A 20,845-nucleotide genomic window follows, 5' to 3' on the forward strand; every position below is an offset into this window, starting at 1 on the left:
GGGATTCTAGGGGAAGCAAAGGCAGTTGGTTGAGTCAACAATGCACCACCACAATGTTGGTCGACCACTAATGTCCTCACTATGGCCTGTATTAGAGAGTCTGTATGGCTAAGATGGGACTTGTACGCCATCTGTGAACGACGGAGCCAACATTGACATCTAACCCAGCTATCTACAAGGAAGAATAATATTTGACATGAAGGATTGAAAACGATTCTGGTGATACAATTTGGTACACTGAGATACACATGGCAGTAAGAATCAGTTTTGGAGATTGGACATGTTTTGTTACATTTTATGATTTTCTTCTGCTAAGAAATGTCTTAAATAATTAAGACATTGATTTTAAAGCTAATCTTTGAAGGAAATTCCAAAAATATTTGTTTTATATCACCAGGTAAATGTTAGGACCAGATCATGTTAGATCATGAGATCATGCAGCTCAATGTACAAAAGCAAAATGATCAAATAAAGGCAAGATATAATAAAATTAAAGACAAGTTTTAATGCATGTTTGTTGAAGTGAACAAACAGAAAACTAGCGGTTTGGTGCATTTTCATATTCTTACTGAATCAGAAACCTCACATAATCTTGTATAAACTACATATTAGTTTTGGATTGGGAACACTAACAATATAGAACGAAACACAATTAATTTAACTTCTTTACTGTCAAATATACATTTTACTGGATTTGAAAATAGAATACATTAAAATGGAACTCAAATGTACATTATGAATATTCTTGTCAATAGCATCACTTTTTATAAGTGATAAGAAATTATGGTCAGTTAAGTCCAAAGACCGACATTGATGACAAATAAAATAGATCAATCAGGTAGTGATTTTCATACATAATATATTTAAGCATTTTTTTACCCCTAATTTATTTTATCTACCAACTTACTTATTTGTGACGTGTATACAGTCAAGACAAATATTGATATATAGCATTTATGCAATATGTCACAGTAGTAAAATCAATACTTTCAGCAGCTGAGCCAGTATGTAGTAACACCTGAATGAATGGCTTCAGTTTGCTTCATGGCACATGTTAATATTCTATGCCTTGTTACAGTTCTTAAAACTTATAGCTGCAACATGGAAGTAAAAGTAACTAGTCAGATCAAGATTACAGTAAAGCTTGGAAAGAACTATGCTCCATAAAATAAACAGTTAGTTGAAGAGTAGTGCATACACTCTTTAAACAGAGTGCTCACAGAGTCTTCAGTATCGGCCCAGTTGATTTTCAAATGCTTGCATTTTTTTTGTTACACGATCTAGTATACATTTGTTAAGGATTACGACATTAGGTTGTTCAAAATAACTTTACAATAGTTAAAAACTGTATATTACTGAACTAAATCTTTCATGATAAAAGCAAATTACTGCGGATGCTGGACTCTGAAACCAAAAGAGAAAATGCTGGAAAATCTCAGCCGGTCTGGCAGCATCTGTAGGGAGAGAAAAGAGCTAACGTATCGAGTCCGATGACTCTTTGTCAATGCTAAGGATAGAGAAAGTGGAAATATTTATACTGTGGAGTAAGAATGAAAGATGAGTCATGGCCCCAGAAACCCAGGGAAACTGGGTGCTAATAGCCAAGAAAGCAAGAGGAAAGAGTGCTAATGGCAGTCCCCAGAGAGAACAAAAGGTGTGAAAGGCCAAACTGCAGAGAAACTAACATCAGCGGGTAAACTGTGACAGATGTAGATGAGGGGGAGGGGAAGGGGGAAGCAAAGGGGAGAAAGGGCAACTTAAAGGTTGATAAGGTGGTGGGGGGGGGGGGGGGTTAAATATATACAAAGAAAGACAAGAGAGAAAGAAATGGTAAAAAACAGTTAAAATGAAATGGATGAAAACAAATGGGTCGAGGTGGGGTTGATCTAATCATCTGAAGTTGTTGAATCCGATGTTGAGACCAGAAGGCTGTAGCGTCCCTAACAGGATGATGAGATGTTGTTCCTCCAGTTTGCGTTGAGCTTCACTGGAACATTGCAGCAGGCCAAGGACAGACATGTGGGCATGGGAGCAGGGTCTTGAGTTAAAATGGCAAGCATTGGGAAGGTCAGGGTCCTGAATGCGCACAGACCGAAGGTGCTCAGCAAAGAGATCACCCAGTCTACATTTGGTCTCCCCAATATAGAGGAGACCACCTTTCATGAAAATGAAATGAAAGATAAATCTTTCATGGTCGATACATAAAAAAGAGATGGGGCGGGATTCTCCCGTACCCAGTGGGGCGGGGGGGGGGGGGGGGGGGGGGGGGTGGGTGGGGGGGGGGGGGGGGGGGCGGAGTGGTGTGAACCACTCTTGCGTCGGCCCGCCCCAACGGTGCGGAATCCTCCACACCTTCAAGGGCTAGGCCGGCGCCGGAATGGTTTGCGCTCTGCCGGCCGGCGTGGAAGGCCTTTTGTGCCACGCCAGCCGAGGCCAAAGGGACTCCGCCGCCCGGTGCGAGTCCGCGCATGCTGGGAGCGTCAGCGGCTGCTGACATCATCCCTGCGCGTGCGCGTGGGTGGTTCACCTACGCGTCGGCCATTGCGGAGGCTGACACGGCCGGCGCGTAGGAAAAGAGTGCCCCCACGGCACAGGCCCGCCCGCGGATTGGTGGGCCCCGATCACGGGCCAGGCCACCATGGGGGCACGCCCGGGGCCAGATCGCCCCACGCCCCCCCCCCCCCCCCGGACCCCAGAGCCCACCCGTGCCGGCAGTTCCTGCCGGTAAGGGACCTAGTCTAATCTACGCCGGCGGGACTGGCAAAGAACCAGTGGGACTTCAGCACATCGCGGGCCGGAGAATCGCCGGGGGGGGGAACACTGCGAGCGGCCACCAACCGGTGCGGTGTGATTCCCGCCCTTCCCGAATCTCCGATGCCGGAGAATTCGGCGGACGGCGTGGGCGGTATTCATGCCGCCCCCCCCGGCAATTCTCTGACCCGGCGGGGGGTCAGAGAATGCCGCCCATTAATTAAACATTTTCTTTCTTTCAATTTATTCTCATTTTTATTCTCTTTCTGATCCTTTCCTATTGGCATGACAGTGAGACAGTAAGTGTGTTCTACCTCTATCTATCTGTATCATCCGTAGAATCATTGCTGAGTTTGTCCACTGCCACTTAACAATAAACTTTTTCACTGAGGTCAGCCAAATATCGCCCACCCAAGAGTTCTGCTGCATTTAACAGGCTGCTCAAAAAGGTGTGCTTATGCAGTATTGCATAACTAGGAAAAAAACATTCTTCAGTCAGCTTATTATATTCTATCATTTCTTCAGCAACTGATTTTAGCTTCTGATAGATTTGCAGTTCAAAGAAAACTAGTCACAAAAACCATGAGGCAATCCAAAACAAATAATCTGAATGGAGATAACAGATTAAGTACTAAAAGGATATTTTTGCTAGCCAGTGCTTGAAAATTAGATTGGACATCCCTTTGGAAATCAAGAAGAGCTTCACACTTGCATGGATCTTGAATAGTGATTTTTCTCTGAGCTTCTTCTGTAAAGTAAAATTCTATTCAGTGATTATAGACATGATTCCGATTCAGTCTTATTTGCTCATAATTGAACCACTTTTGTAAAATGGGATAGCAAATCAATCAATACTTTTTGAAAATGAAAATTATCCTCGCAGGAATGACAAAATAAATGGCATTCATTAAAATCACAATTCATCATATATAACTGGTCAGTGAAATACTGCTTGACAATAACATTTTAAAAGTGAGACAGGCAAGTGTAATTCAAGAATTCAGTCAAAAATCTCAGGAGATTACAAGTCAGGATAAGGGTTAATTTGCGCAATGGGAACACACCCTGCAAATAAATTAACACCACAATTAAAATATGTTGCTGTGGTGGCTCCAGAAAATACATTGGCGACTTCCAGTAACAACAAAACGGGTTTATGAACAGCTGGCAAAGACAACTATATACAGACACAGAGCAAGGAAGGTTAGGGCTGTCCAACTCTGAGGTTCACACTGCCCGGGTCCCTGCTTTCAGGGCCCCGTGCTTTCTCTCTATTGGTCAGGGTTCGCGTGCTCCCGTGTGATTTGTCCTGAGCCAGTCACATGGACAGCAAAACCCGCCTCCTTAAGGAGACAATGCTACCATATCCCTCCCCCCACCCGTAGGTCCCTCATTACATTTTACAAAGTACGCTACATAAAAGTGCTGTATACAAGTCAAGAGACAGAAGGGAAAATAGTTCATCACAGAGTCAGTCTGTCTGGGGACCTTTGAGTCCTCGCGGACCTTCTTAGTCCACCTATCGGCTCCACCATCTCCATGGTGGTCTCGTTGTCCTCAGAAGACAATGATTCAGGAGACTCCACCGCTTCTGAAAGGTTGTTCACCTTGCCAACTCCTACCTGGACAGCTGGCGGTGCTGACTCTGAAATTACCAGCTGCCTCTGTTCCAGAATGGCCAAAGGAGCTCCAATGGGCACTAGATGGACCCATCTGTTTTGGAATGGGGATTACCCCATCTCCTGGCTCTCACGTGGTCAACATACTTCTGCACAGTCCTGCTATTGACATTGACCACATACAATATGTATTCAGATTGCGACACCATCTGACCGGCTAACCAGAGTGGGCACGAGGTGAAATTTCAAACTAGAACCAGGTCCCCCACTTTGAATGACCTGTCAACATTTTGTGAAGTCTGTTGATTTTTTTGGGAAGGCTGACATGCCTCTACCCTCCCCACCAAATTTGGAAAGGTGCACGGTAGCACAGTGGTTAGCACTGTTTCCTCACAGCGCCAGGGACCCTGGTTCGATTTCCTACTTGGGTCACTGTCTGTGTGGAGTCTGCAAATTCTCCCAATGTCTGCATGGGTTTCATCCGGGTGCTCTGGTTTCCTCCCACAAGTCCTGAAAAATGTGCTTGTTTGGTGAATTGGACATTCTGAATTCTCCCTCAATGTACCTGAACAGGAACCAACTGTGGCAACTAGGTATTTTCACAGTAACTTACTTGCAGTGCTAATGTAAACCTACTTGTGACACTAATAAAGATTATTATTAAATATCCAATCCAAACAGGTTCTGAGGCGATGGCCCATAAACAGTCCAGCCAGAGTGACCCCTATGGTGTCTGGGGGAGGTTTGTTATAGAACAGTAAGAAGTTGGTCAACCGATGGTGCGACGGCCAGTCTGATTGCTTCCTCATAGCATTTGTAAAAGTCTGCATGGCCCTTTCCGTCAATCCATTGGATGCAGGGCGATATGGGACTGTACCGGTATGCTGAATTCTATTTGTCTGAATGACGTGTTGGAAATCATCCCCAGAAAAATAGGTACCACTATCAGGCACAATAGACTCTGGTAGACCGTGCATGGTGAATGCCCAGAATAAGGCGTCCACAGTAGCTGCCAAGGTCATAGCTCCCATCTCTTGTACGGATAGCCATTTGGAATGAGCGTCTACCAAGACAAGGAATATACTGCCCAAGGGCCTGCATACTTGACATGGATTCTGATCCATGGGTGACCCGGCCACTCCAAGGGGAGGAGATTGGCTGAAGGAGGTAACGATTGTTGGGTCTGGCAGGGAATGCATTTCTGTACCACTTCCTCAATAGCATTATTGATTCCCGGCTACCAGATATAATTGTGAGCCTGCATCTTCATTTTTGTTTGGCCCGGGTGTGCGCTTTGTGATTCTTGTAGGAGATGTTCCCTTGGTGGGAGTGGGATGATGACTCCAGAGCTCCAAATTATATCCTCGCAGGTGTATTCATGCCTGTAGGTTCAGTAGGCCACAACTGTTCAGACTTTTCGTGGTGCCATCCTGTTTGTATCAAGTGTTTCACCTTGGATAAAACCTGATCTCGCTGCATCCAATTTTGTATGTGTCCAGCTGACACCAGCAAGGTGTCCAAGAAGTTCAGTGCAAAGATGATTTCTTGGGGTACTGGAAGTGGTGCCAAATTTTTTGGCAAGGGAAGTCAACTCAATGCATTCACATTGGAGATTTGTGTGCCAGGCCAGAGTTGGAAAACATAATTGTAGGCTGTTAGCAGCATTCAACGATGCCCTGGTGGAGGCTATTGGAGGCATTGGTCTGTCCTCTCAAAAAAACCAATAGCGACTTATGGTCGGTTAATATTACCAATCATGGTTTGTAAACAAAAGTTTGGTAGAACTTTTTAACACCATAGATGACCACCTTTTCTATTTGGGTGTCATTTCACTCAGCTTATGAAAGAGTCCTTGAGACAATGGAAATTGGCCTTCTGATCCATCCTCCATCTTATGGGATAGAACTGCCCCTATCCTGTATGGCAACATGTTGCATGTGAGAAAAATAGGCTTCACCAAGTCGGAATGAACTAAAAGGTTCAAAGATTGCAGAACCAAGCGGAAAGCCTCCTCTTGCTGCCCCTTCCATTGCCAACGGCGGTGTGTCCTTAGCAACAAGTATAGTGGTGCCAATGTCGTGGCCAGGTTTGGAATGACCTTGCCATAATAGTTCACCATTCCCAGGAAGGATTTCAGCTCAGCTCAGCAGCATTCCTGGGTGTGGGGACCTCTTGTATGGCTTTGACTTTTTCTTTGAATGGGTGAAGACGTGTGCCATCCACTCAGAACCCCAAGTATGTGACTTCAGTAGCCTTATGTGTATTGATCATGGCGACCCTTTGGGACCTTTCATCTAATTCCAACTGCAGGTATGGGTGGCTGTGGTCCAGCTTGATGTAGGTGAGATCTCCCACAAGCTTGGTGTAGAGGTCCTCGATTTGGGGGATGAGGTCCATATCCCCACATATTCTTATTGATCAGTGCAGCTTCCACATTGGGACTATAGTGGCAGCCCATTCGGTGCTACCGTCAATGGTTCCAGATTCTCGTCTGTCTTTGGAGGTTTCTTCCTTTCCCCCTTGAAACCTGAACTGTTGAAGACTAACGATCCGACCTGTGTGGTGGCTCAAGACAATACACTGGAGGCTTCAGTAACAACAAAGGGGGTTTATTATAGTAGGCCGTCGTGCGACCAAAATTCAGGATCTGAGTCCCTTCTTGAATTTAATCAAACGTCTGCTCCCCACGACTGTAATCGATGCCACGGTATCGACCTCCTTCTTCAAGGGTCTTCCATTCACAGACAGAGTTATTTCGATTGGAGCTGTCTTATTTAATTTGATGACATTCAGACAGTACATTTCATGTTCCTCCTCAGAGCTCTCTTCTACTTGGTTCAGTGATGTAATGGATTGCTGCTGTTTTTGTTTTGCAGTGGCATATTCTGCCTCACGCAGCAACGTGGATATGGCCTCTTTGATTGCAACAAAGACAAACCTGCAACAATGACAAGCTTCCTGGGGGAGGTGATCTCCCCACATCAAAAATAATCCCCCTCTGTCTTGGGCAGATGACCAATTCTTTACCTGGTTCTCTAACCTCGGTCCAGTCCCAAGGACTCTGTCTGGTTCTCTGCTGTGCCTGTTGATCATGCCATGCACTCTATGGCCATACCTCCCTCAACTGACTCACTTTCCCTTCTGGCACACTTTGGAGCTCAGATGCACATTTTTAGGCGCACTCCGTTGCCTGAGCTATCCCGATCGCTTTGTCTAACATGATTTGAGTTTCAGTCAAGAGTCTTTTCTGGATGCTAATGTTGTTAATTCTGCACACTAAATGGTCGTGTAGCATTTCGCTGAGTACTGCACCAAACTCAAAATGCTCAGCTATTTGGTGGAGTCTGATTACGAAGGCGGAGATGGACTCTTCTGTGTCTCAAACAGCAGAGTTGAATTTGTACCACTGGAGGATGATCAAGGACCTGGGATTATAATGTTCCATGGCCAACGTGACTAACTGGTCGAAGGTTTTTGAATCAGGAGCTTCCAGGGAAGTAAGATTTCTGATCAGGTTGTAGGTTTGAGGCCACAAACCATCAAAAGTATCACCTTCTGCTTGTCTTCCCCTATTTACCTTATTTTCTGTGAAGAAACAGCAGAGCTGTTTGATCTACTGGCTCCAGTCTTCGGCTTCCACTCACTTTTTGGGTGCTACCGTCAATGGCTCCAGATTCTCGTCTGTCTTTGGAGGTTCTTCCTTTCCCCCTTGAAACCTGAACTGTTGAAGACTAACGATCCAACCGTTTACCTCATTACCTGTGTGGTGGCTCGAGACAATACACTGGAGACTTCAGTAACAACAAAGGGGGTTTAACAGTTGCCAAAGGCAATTGTATACAGGCACAGAGCAATGAAGGGTGGGTCTTGACTCTCCAGCTTCAGGGTCCACACTGCCCAGGCCCTGCTGCCAGCGCTGCACATTTTCTCTCTATTGGTTGGGGTTTGCACACATCCACCGATTGGTCCCAAGCTGATCACGTGGACCGCAAAGCCCGCACCTAAAAGGGGCCAGGATACTACAGCTGCCAGCAATAACCCCATTAGAATGAGGAACAAGGATAGAAGAAGTGCTCATCATCTTGTAAAATATTAGGCAGTTTAATATTTATTGTGCACAAGTGTTCTGAAGGGGTCAAATCCTGACAGAATAAGTGGCTTACTTGCACAAGTTTTCTGGTCCTTCTTCAATGTAAAACCTGTACGGCACTTGCAATAATAACCTGTTTCTGTGCTCACGCATATCTGCTCACAGTCATGGTTCCCAATGGCGCATATATCCTCACCTGGAATATTTTATTAAAATTAATGCATCTTGTCCATAAAAAGTGGTAAAGAATACCAGCTTAAATTCAGTACTACAATATGTTAACATGTTCCATGTAAAACATTTTATTAAAGTATTTTGCGTGAAGATAACGTAAGATGTCATGAATATTGGGCCTTAAAGATTAATTGTACAACTAGGTTGAGACACATCAGAGAACATTAAGAATCAACCATAGTGTTTGACTAAGTAAAATGAAACTCTCTACCCTTCTCATATCTTTTAATACACTTATTACAACATTCCATTTTATTACCTGTCACCTGTTCGAATATCTCCTAATTTGCTGAATGACAAATTGTATTTGTAACACTTCTATGAAGTGCCTTGTGGTACATTACAATGGTTAAGATGTTGTTGTTGAATATGAGTTAGATGCTGTGTTGTGTTCTGCGTTTTCACAAAAGAATCGGAAGAGTCTCGGGCACAGAACGATTGTTTATTTGCCAAACGCGTTGGGAGAGCACAACTCTAGAGAAGGCCCCTGGAGCTGACTCCCCTCCCCAACATGAACTCAAGTAACATGTGTACAGTGCAGGTTATGTGAGCATGATATTGTTTACATTTGATCTTATCAGAATGTCCAATTCACCTAGCAAGCATATCTTTCGGGACTTGTGGGAGGTAACCAGTGCACCCGGAGGAAACCCATGCAGACATGGAGAACGTGCATCTGTTTTAAACTTTACATTAAACAAGTTACATATATGCACCCAGTCAGAGTAAATGTTATATACATTCTAAAGATTCCTTCCCAACATCCCTATTTGGTGCCAGGCTCAATATAGAACATAGAACACAGAACATTACAGCGCAGTACAGGCCCTTCGGTCCTCGATGTTGCGCCGACCTGTGAAACCACTCTAAAGCCCATCTGCACTATTCCCTTATCGTCCATATGTCTATCCAATGACCATTTGAATGCCCTTAATGTTGGTGAGTCCACTACTGTTGCAGGCAGGGCATTCCATGCCCTTACTACTCTCTAAGTAAAGAACCTACCTCTGACATCTGTGCTATATCTATCTCCCCTCAATTTAAAGCTATGTCCCCTCATGCTAGACATCACCATCCGAGGAAAAAGGCTCTCGCTGTCCACCCTATATAATCCTCTGATCATCTTGTATGCCTCAATTAAGTCACCTCTTAACCTTCTTCTCTCTTAACGAAAACAGCCTCAAGTACCTCAGCCTTTCCTCATAAGATCATCCCTCCATACCAGGCAACATCCTGGTAAATCTCCTCTGCACCTTTTCCAATGCTTCCACATCCTTCCTATAATGTGGCGACCAGAACTGTATGCAATACTCCAAATGTGGCCGCACCAGAGTTTTGTACAGCTGCAATATGACCTCATGGCTCCGAAACACAATCCCTCTACCAATAAAAGCTAACACACCGTACGCCTTCATAACAACCCTCTCAACCTGGGTGGCATCTTTCAGGGATCTATGTACATGGACACCAAGATCTCTCTGCTCATCCACACTACCAAGAATCTTACCAATAGCCCAGTACTCTGTCTTCCTGTTATTCCTTCCAAAATGAATCACCTCACACTTTTCTGCATTAAACTCCATTTGCCACCTCTCAGCCCAGCTCTGCAGCTTATCTATGTCCCTCTGTAACTTGTAACATCCTTCCGCACTGTCCACAACTCCACCGACTTTAGTGTCATCTGCAAATTTACTCACCCATCCTTCTATGCCCTCCTCCAGGTCATTTATAAAAATGACAAACAGCAGTGGCCCCAAAACAGATCCTTGTGGTACACCACTAGTAACTGGACTCCAGTCTGAACATTTCCCATCAACCACCACCCTTTGTCTTCTTCCAGCTAATCAATTTCTGATCCAAACTGCTAAATCACCCTGAATCCCATGCGTCCGTATTTTCTGCAATAGCCTACCGTGGGGAACCTTATCAAACGCTTTACTGAAATCCATATACACCACATCAACTGCTTTACCCTCATCCACCTGTTTGGTCACCTTCTCAAAGAACTCAATAAGGTTTGTGAGGCATGACCTACCCTTCACAAAACCGTGTTGACTATCTCTAATCAAATTATTCCTTTCCAGATGATTATACATCCTATCTCTTATAAACCTTTCCAAGACTTTGCCCACAACAGAAGTAAGGCTCACTGGTCTATTGTTACCGGGGTTATCTCTACTCCCCTTCTTGAACAAGGGGACAACATTTGCTATCCTCCAGTCTTCTGGCACTATTCCTGGAGACAAAGATGACTTAAAGATCAAAGCCAAAGGCTCAGCAATCTCCTCCCTAGCTTCCCAGAGAATCCTAGGATAAATCCCATCCGGCCCAGGGGATTTATCTATTTTCACACTTTCCAGAATTGCTAACACCTCCTCCTTATGAACCTCAAGCCTTTCTAGTTTAGTGGCCTGTATCTCAGTATTCTTCTCGACAACATTGTCCTTTTCCTGTGTCTGATCCTTAGGTCAAGTTGGGAAACCATGTTGTTAAACTTTATCCTGATTACTTGCAGATTATGTCTTTGAAATGCTGTTAAAGTCACTGAAAACTGGTTTAATTGGAAGATGTTGCTTAACTCTTATGCTGACTACTGCAGGTGGTGCCATGTCAGCTTTTAGTTGACATCTTTGTAAAATTATCCTCTACTGCTTTAGTATACAATACTACACTATATAAATTCAAAATCCCTAAGAATAATTGTTGCTAGCCCTAATAGACTGTTTTTAGTAAATCCTAATCATTTGTCTTCCCACAACATATTTGCCTATCTGATCTTCATAACATCAATCAGAGAACTTATTTCTATCTTAAGCTTAGGGACGAGTCTGTCACATGAGCAGGCAGACAGGAGGCAGGAATGGGGATGGGCTGACACCAGAGCAAATAAGACAAAGGGCTTCCCTCAGTAGCCATTTTTGTGGTTGCTGCTCAGAACTCTCTTTGAAATGCTGGCAAGTGTTTGGAAGGTAATTTAAAAGATTCTTCTGCTGTCTCCTGCTGCAGTTTGTTTGAGGCAGACATTGAAAGATCTTCTCCATTGAGGGGTCAACAATTCAAAGAAAAAGCCTTTGCAACATGAAATGCATAATTATATTACATTTGTGCAACACAATGTAAAACAATAATAAGTGAACAAAATGGTGGCTCCTCACCAGTGAAGTGACTGTGAAGACTCGAGGCAGTAGTTCAAATCTCCAAGAGTGCAAGGTTGCACAATCCTGAGGAATAGTTGTCATTCCTTAACAAAGTGCAGACTTGGAGCATTCCCGACCTTATTCTAAGACCCTCAGACCTCAAATTTGGATGAACTTCTGCAGGATCAGATAATCTGTCACAATCATGCTTCCTGCAAAGACTTTGAGCTGAGAGCCCATGCCGAGACACCTCTATGTTTAGTCAGACCACCTCATGCAGCAGCGTTCCCGCCTATCCTCTCCCATGTCCTGCTCCTCTTCTTCCTCTGAGAAGCTCAGACCTCCACTGTGTTTGCATGCACTAGGATCACTTCTTTTTAAACGGCCATATTGTGAAGGACAAACAGAGCGCAACCATTTATGAGCCCCTTGCAGGTGTGTATTGCTGGGCACCCCTTGAGCAATCTAGACAGCAAAAGTGCATCTTTTACAGCCACATAGGCTTCTGTTCAGGGGAGCAGACTGCTCTCATTGTAATGCCTAAGTGCCTATGTTCCTTGCACACACAGAGGAGTGAGAAACTTCAAAGGATAGCCTTACTCTCCTAAAATTCATCTACCGACTTGGAAGGGTCTGATGGGCCAGCTGCTGAAAGTTTAACTGGTGGAGAATGAAAGCATCATGGCAACTCCGAGGAAAGCATGCAGACACAGGAAGGAAGATCATTGTGTGGCCTCAGACCAGCTGCACATTCAAGAAGTGGTAAACCTTCCTGTTAATTAACGTTCCTGTTTTATCAATGGGTACATTGATGGCAACATGGATGCAGTCAATTTTGCCGTGCACTTGGGGGAATCTGGCATTGGCAGCAGAACTTAATGATTTCTGAGCCACAAGACCTCATTGGTTGGGAATCTGATAGTCTCCAGCCTTGGCAAAGAGGACTGTTAGGAAAGCAAAGATAGTTTTAAGGGATTTCTATTTGTATTGGTAAACATGCACGGTAGCACAGTGGTTCGCACTGTTGCTTCACAGAACCAGGGACCCAGGTTCGATTCTCGGCTTGGGTCACTGTTTGTGTGGAGTCTGCATGTTCTCCCCATGCCTGCGTGGGTTTCCTCCAGGTGCTCCGGTTTCCTCCCACAAAAGTCCCCGAAAGATGTGCTTGTTAAGTGAATTGGACATTCTGAATTCTCCCTCTGTAATAATAATAATAATCACTTATTGTCACAAGTAGCCTTTAATGAAGTTACTGTGAAAAGTCTCTAGTCGCCACATCCCGTCACCTGTTCGGGGAGGCCGGTACGGGAATTGAACCCACGCCGTTGCCTTGTTCTGCATTGCATGTGAGCTATTTAGCCCAGTGTGATAAACCAGCCTCTGTGTACCCAAACAGGCACCTGAGTGTGGCAACTAGGGGATTTTCATAGTAACTTCATTGCAGTGTTAATGTAAGCAAATGTGGTCCCTTTGTTCAAAAAGGGGAGTAGAGATAACCCCGGTAACTATAGGCCGGTGAGCCTAACGTCTGTGGTGGGTAAGGTCTTGGAGAGGATTATAAAAGATACGATTTATAATCATCTAGATAGGAATAATATGATTAGGGATAGTCAGCATGGTTTTGTGAAGGGTAGGTCATGCCTCACAAACCTTATCGAGTTCTTTGAGAAGGTGACTGAACAGGTAGACGAGGGTAGAGCAGTTGATGTGGTGTATATGGATTTCAGTAAAGCGTTTGATAAGGTTCCCCACGGTCGGCTATTGCAGAAAATACGGAGGCTGGGGATTGAGGGTGAATTAGAGATGTGTATCAGAAATTGGCTAGTTGAAAGAAGACAGAGAGTGGTAGTTGATGGGAAATGTTCAGAATGGAGTTCAGTTACGAGTGGCGTACCACAAGGATCTGTTCTGGGGCCGTTGCTGTTTGTCATTTTTATAAATGACCTAGAGGAGGGCGCAGAATGATGGGTGAGTAAATTTGCAGACGACACTAAAGTCGGTGGAGTTGTAGACAGTGCGGAAGGATGTTGCAGGTTACAGAGGGGCATAGATAAGCTGCAGAGCTGGGCTGAGAGGTGGCAAATGGAGTTTAATGTGGAGAAGTGTGAGGTGATTCACTTTGGAAAGAATAACAGGAATGCGGAATATTTGGCTAATGGTAAAATTCTTGGTAGTGTGGATGAGCAGAGGGATCTTGATGTCCATGTACATAGATCCCTGAAAGTTGCCACCCAGGTTGATAGGGTTGTGAAGAAGGCCTATGGTGTGTTGGCCTTTATTGGTAGAGGGATTGAGTTCCGGAGCCATGAGGTCATGTTGCAGTTGTACAAAACTCTAGTACGGCCGCATTTGGAGTATTGCGTACAGTTCTGGTCGCCTCATTATAGGAAGGACGTGGAAGCTTTGGAACGGGTGCAGAGGAGATTTACCAGGATGTTGCCTGGTATGGAGGAAAAATCTTATGAGGAAAGGCTGATGGACTTGAGGTTGTTTTCGTTAGAGAGAAGAAGGTTAAGAGGTGACCTAATAGAGGCATACAAAATGATCAGAGGGTTAGATAGGGTGGACAGCGAGAGCCTTCTCCCGCGGATGGGGGTGGCTAGCACGAGGGGACATAGCCTTAAATTGAGGGGTAATAGATATAGGACAGAGGTCAGAGGTGGGTTTTTTACGCAAAGACTGGTGAGGCCGTGGAATGCCCTACCTGCAACAGTAGTGAACTCGCCAACATTGAGGGCATTTAAAAGTTTATTGGATAAGCATATGGATGATAAGGGCATAGTGTAGGTTAGATGGCCTTTAGTTTTTTTCCATGTCGGTGCAACATCGAGGGCCGAAGGGCCTGTACTGCGCTGTATCGTTCTATGTTCTATGTTCTAAGCTTACTTGTGACACTAATAAAGATTATCATTATTATTAAATAAGGTATCATTTTAAGTGGGTTTAATTTAATATTTCTGTGTCTGGAAGGGTAAAACCTATAGTTAGATTCATGCTGGACAAAGATGCTTGTATGTGTCGGGGTTAAGTTCCATCTGTGTTTCTATTGTGCTTTGCGGAGCGATGCCAATGTGTGGAAGCCGGAGTTCAGTGAGACAAGGTGGCTCATGGTATAAGAAGCACCTGGGTGATTTTGAGGCAAAATCCACAACTATGAAACAGAACATCTTGTTCATCATGGCTGGGGACTTCAACAAGGCCAACCTCGAGTGTACTGTCAACATTCCACCAGCACATCTCCTGTCCCACCAGGGGCGCCAACACTCTTGACCACTGCTACTCAAAAATCAAGGGCGTCTACCGTTACATCCCCCGACCGCACATTGGGAAATCAGACCATAAGACGGTGCTCCTTCTCCCGGCTTACAAGCAGAAACTCAAGCGGGAGCATCCAGCTAAGAAGGTCGTGCAGTGCTGGTCCGAGGAAACAGAAGAGCTCTTACGTGACTGCTTGGAGACAGTGGACTGGTCCATATTTAAGAACTCAGCTACCAACTTAAATGAGTATGCCACCACCGTCACAGACTTCAACAGCAAATGTGTGGACGACTGCGTGCCAAAGAAAGCAGTACATACGTTCCCCAACCGAGATTGACTCCCGACTGAAGTACAGATCTGAGGCGTTCAAGTCAGGCGACCTTGACTATGCAAGAAATCCAGGTACGCCCTCCGCAAAGCCATCTGAGATGCCAAGAGACACTATCAGACCAAGCTAGAGTCACGGGCTTCAAAGCAAAGCCGAGCAGTATCTCCAACAGCAGCGCATCCTTCCCCGATGAACTCAATGCATTCAATGCTCTGTTCGAGCAGGAAACCAACAATCCGCTGTCACGTGCCCCAGCAGCCCATAACACACCCATACCCACCATCACAGCTTCCGAAGTCAGATCGACTTTCCTGAAAGTGAACCCGTGGAAGGCGACGGGTCCGGACGGGATCCCATGTCATGCATTAGGAGCCTGTGCGGACCAGCTGGCAGATGTGTTCACGGACATCTTTAACCTGTTCCTACTCTGCTCTGAGGTTCCCACCTGCTTCAAGAAGACTACCATCATACCTGTGCCAAAGAAAAACCAGGCAACGTGCCTCAATGACTACCGTCCAGTGGCCCTGACTTCAGTCGTAATGAAGTGCTTCAAGATGTTGGTCATGAAGTGCATCACTTCCATACTCCCAGAATGCCTTGATCGACTGCAATTCGCATATCGCCACAACCGGTCCACAGCAGATGCCATCTCCCTGGCCCTACACTCATCCCTGGAGCATCTCAACAACAAGGACTCCTACGTCAGACTCCTATTTATTGACTACAGCTCCACCTTCAACACCATAACCCCAGCCAAGCTCATATCAAAGCTCCAAAACCGAGGGCTTGGCTCCTCACTCTGCACCTGGATCTTCGACTTTCTAACTCACAGACCACAATCAGTAAGAATAAACAACACCTCCTCCACAATAGTCCTCACAATACCGGGGCCCCACAAGGCTGCGTACTTAACCCTCTACTATACTCCCTGTACACACACGACTGCGTGGCAAGATTTGGTTCCAACTCCATCTACAAGTTTGCTGATGATATGACCATAGTGGGCCGGATCTTAAATAACGACGAGTCAAAATACAAGAGGAAGATAGAGAACCTAGTGGAGTGGTGCAGCGACAACAATCTCTCCCTCAAAGCCAGCAAAACTAAAGAGCTGGCCATTGACTTCAGAAAGCAAAGTACTGTACACACCCCTGTCAGCATCAATGGGGCTGTGGTGGAAATGATTAGCAGTTTCAAATTCCTAGCGGTACGCATCTCCAAAAATCTGTCCTGGTCCACCCACGTTGACTTTACCACTAAGAAAGCACAACAGCGCCTATACTTCCTCAGGAAACTAAGTTAATTTGGCATGTCCACATTAACGCTTAACAACTTTTACAGATGCACGATAGAAAGCAGCCTATCTGGCTGCATCACAGCTGGTATGGCAACTGCTCGGCCCAAGACCGCAAGAAACTTTAGAGAGTCGTGAACACAGCCCAGTCCATCACACAAACCTGCCTCCCATCCATTGACTCCATCTACACCTCCCGCTGCCTGGGGAAAGCGGGCAGCATAATCAAAGACCCCTCCTACCCCACTTACTCACTCTTCCAACTTCTTCCATCGGGCAGGAGATACAAAAGTCTGAGAACACACACTAACAGATTCAAAAACAGTTTCTTCCCCGCTGTTACCAGACTCCTAAACGACCCTCTTATGGACTGACCTCATTAACACTACACCCCTGTGTGCTTCACCCGATGCTGGTGTTATGTAGTTACATTGTGTACCTTGTGTTACCCTATTATGTATTTACTTTTATTACCTTTTCTTTTCATGTACTTAATGATCTGTTGAGCTGCTTGCAGAAAAATACTTTTCACTGTACCTTGGTACATGTGACAATAATGAAATCCAGTCCAGATATTCACTTGGGTTCAGAGCGGAGTGTGTATTTTCCCACTGTCACAGTGTGTGCTGAAATGGGACTTTTTGTTTAAATGAGACCATTGTAGTTTAAGATATACTTTGTAATCTGTGTTAATCTTTAAATATGTGTGTACTTGTTAAACTAAGGGAGTAAAGGAACATTATCTTGCAATCCAGTTTTTCCATGTTCAAAGAATGTTTTTTTTCTTGTTAAAACTAATTTGTGCCCTGTGACTCTGTTCCTCCACGATTTAGAAATAAAAAGTAAAAGTTACAGTCTTTTGAGCCAGGATTCCATTCGGGAATTTTCCCGTCCAGTTATAGCATCAACTAGGATCGTAACAGGGCATCTGTCACTTGGGTGATACAGAGGTGTGCAGTCAACTGTCAGATATCACAGAAGTCTGCGGATGAACCTTGGAAGGATGCAGCAATGAAGAAATTCAAGGTCATGATTACTTTGACTGCCACTGGCAGGTTATAGCCATGAGTGGAGTGAGGTGTGAGGTCCTCACAGACGAGGGCACAGATGCCTGTAGCCACCTGCCTGGAGAGTCACAGTCTCCTTCAGCACTGGTTTTCCATCATGCTCAGATAGCCTCACCTGTTCAGGTAGATTCTGTACTGAGTGTAGTATCTCTTTCTGCTCGTGCCCCTCATCTTTTTTCTCTAATCTCCTGATGTCCGGGATTCCTTCATGCACAGGTTCATGTTCTATAGCTATAATAGCCTCTGTTTCTGAGCGTGCAGCGCCGATTTCTAGCTGCACCCTTCCTGTTGGTCAGGTGGGGGCCAGGCAGCCTTGGTCAGTGATCTGTTGCCCAATGTCCAGGTAATGTTAAAAGAATGATAACCCACTGAGGTGACAAAATTCAGCTTCCTCACTCCCTCCCCTGTCACAAGAACACAAGAAATAGAAGTAGGAGTAGGCCACCAGGCCCTTCAAGCCTGCCCCGCCATTCAATACAATCATGACTGATCTCTGCCAGCCTCAACTCCTTTTCTATGCCATTTCCCCATAGCGCTCTATTCCTTAATCTGCCAAATATTTATCCACCTCCACTTTAAATACTTCTTTATTTAAAATAAATTTAGACCATCCAATTCGGGTTTTTTTTCCAATTAAGGGGCAATTTAGCATGGCCAATTCACCTAAACTGTACATCTTTTTTGGGTTGTGGGGGTCAGACCCACGCAGACACAGGGAGAATGTGCAAACTTCACACGACAGTGACCCGGGGATGGGATCGAACCCAAGTCCTCAACGCCGTGACCCAATCTACCTATATCCCGTTGCGGAATCACAATATCATATAATCATAGAATTTACAGTGCAGAAGGAGGCCATTCGGCCCATCGAGGCTGCACCGGTCCTTGGAAAGAGCACCATACCCAAGTCCCCACCCCATCCGCGTAACCCCACCCAACCCTTTTGGCACTAAGGGCAATTTAGCTTGGCCAATCCATCGAACATGCACACCTTTGGACTGTGGGAGGAAACCCACGCAGACACGAGGAGAAAGTGTAAACTCCGCAGGCAGTGATCCAAACCGAGAATTGAACCTGGGACCCTGAAGCAACTGTGCCAACCACTGTGCAACTGCGCGCCCCCCCCCCCCCCCCCCTCCCCCCATCACAACATGCTCTTCCCATTTTCGTCCCTTTGGTCCTGTGATGTACTCCTGCAACATTTCAATCCAGAAAGTGAGCACTTTCACACAAGGTGGTCTGCCACTAACCTGCAGGAAAAAAATATTTTTTGGTGACTCTTCGATGGCCTTCTGCACTCCTGTATTCACTGTGCCTGAGCCCTGAGGGTTGCTGAGGTCCAGCTACCTTCAGGAAACCATCTAAAAATGGGATTTAACTAATCTCTTAAGTAGTAATTGGCCCCTTAATAGAGACGGGTTAGTCCCGAGGCCCATATTCAAACACAACCCTCATGAAAGACACTTAAAGAAGGAACAGAGGTTGATGTTCCAGCCATGCAATACAACAGCCTTTTTAAAAATCTGCCTGCCTCTATTCTGACCTGATCCAGGATGTTAAAATGCAGCCCTAAATCTTTACAAGAACTGTGTTAAAAGTAAAGTAGCCATAGTCGCCATAGCGTGCTGAGCCAGGAAGAAAACTGTGCAGTGCTGTTCTGAGACATCCGAGGACATCCTCCGCGACTGCTTAGATATGGAGTGGTCCATATTCAAAGCCGTGGCAGCTAACCTGAGCGAGTACGCAGTCACCGTCACAGACTTCATCAGTAAGTGTGTCAAGACTGTGTACCAAAGAAGACAATACGGGTATTCTCCAATCAGAAACACTGGCTCAACCAAAGGGTTCACTCCTGCTGAAGTTCCGGATGGAGGCGTTCAAGTCTGACATCCCTGACCTATATAAGAAATCCAGGTATGACGTATGGAAAGCCATCAGGGATGCAAAAAGACAATACCGCATCAAACTAGAGTCCCAGGCCAACTACACTAACCCATAATGACTGTGGCAGGGCCTACACAAGATCACAGGCTACAAAGCAAAGCCAGGTGGAATATCTGGGGCTGGAGCATCCCTACCCGATGATCTGAACAAGTTCTATGCCCGCTTTGAGCAGTCAGCCAGTGCATCAGTGCCACCTGCCCCAACAGCCCTGAACACACCCATATTCACTATTACAGCCTCAGAGGTAAGATCTGCCTTCTTGAAAGTGAATCCGTGAAAAGCAACGGGCCCCAAAGAAGTCCCTGGGCGAGCACTCAGAGCCTGCGCAGACCAGCTGGCGAGTGTATTCGTAGATATCTTCAGCACCTCACTCCTCCGCTCTGAGGTCCCCACCTCCTTCAAGAAGACCACCATTAAACCAGTACCAAAGAAGAACAAGGTAGCCTGCCTCAACGACTACTGATGTCTGTTATCATGAAATGCTTAGAACGGCTAGTCATGAGACGGATCACTGCCAGCCTCCCAGACGGTCTGGATCCACTGCAGTTTGCCTATCACCGCAACCGGTCCACAGCAGATGCTATCTCCCTGGCTCTACAATCTACACTTGAACACCTCGACAGCAAGGACACCTATGTCAGACTCCTGTTCATAGACTACAGCTCCGCCTTCAACACCCATTATCCCGAGAAGACTAATAACCAAACTCTGGAATCTTGGATTTGACCCCTCCCTGTGCAGCTGGATCCTTGACTTCCTCACCAACAGACCGCAATCTGTCAGGATCGGTAACAACACCTCCTCCACAATAGTCCTTAACTACAGGGCCCCGCAAGGATGTGTGCTCAGTCCCCTACTGTACTCCCTGTACACACATGACTGTGTGGCAAGATTTAAATCCAACTCAATCTATACGTTTGCGGATGATACGACTGTGGTGGGCCGTATCTCAAGCAATGACAAATCAGACTACAGGAGGGAGATAAATCACTTGGTAGCATGTTGTACCGAAAACAACCTCTCTCTAAATGTCGGAAAGACCAAGGAACTGATCATCGACTTCAGGAAGTGTAGCACGACATACACTCCCGTCTGCATTAATGGTTCCAAAGTGGCGATGGTC

The 20,845-nt window shown here is 45.5% G+C and overlaps 1 protein-coding gene across 6 annotated transcripts in view; it reads right to left on the reverse strand.

Moving 5' to 3' along the window:
- Positions 1-507: 507 nt before the first annotated feature.
- The window catches only part of LOC119967504 (matrilin-3-like), a 64,677-nt gene continuing 44,339 nt past the window's right edge, over positions 508-20,845 (reverse strand). For 2 of the 6 annotated variants that reach the window (XM_038800156.1, XM_038800154.1), the window contains 3 exons: positions 8,534-8,656; positions 3,395-3,499; positions 508-1,283 (listed from right to left, as the gene is read on the reverse strand). In XM_038800156.1, coding sequence (XP_038656084.1) covers positions 1,228-1,283; positions 3,395-3,499; positions 8,534-8,656 — 284 coding nt within the window. In that variant the 3' untranslated portion in view covers positions 508-1,227. The remainder of the gene's footprint in view (positions 1,284-3,394; positions 3,500-8,533; positions 8,657-20,845) is intronic. The other 4 variants (XM_038800155.1, XM_038800153.1, XM_038800151.1 and 1 more) reach the window with 3 other exon arrangements.

Source organism: Scyliorhinus canicula, chromosome 6 (assembly GCF_902713615.1).
Source record: "Scyliorhinus canicula chromosome 6, sScyCan1.1, whole genome shotgun sequence".
In the NCBI taxonomy this organism is placed as follows: Eukaryota; Metazoa; Chordata; class Chondrichthyes; order Carcharhiniformes; family Scyliorhinidae; genus Scyliorhinus; species Scyliorhinus canicula.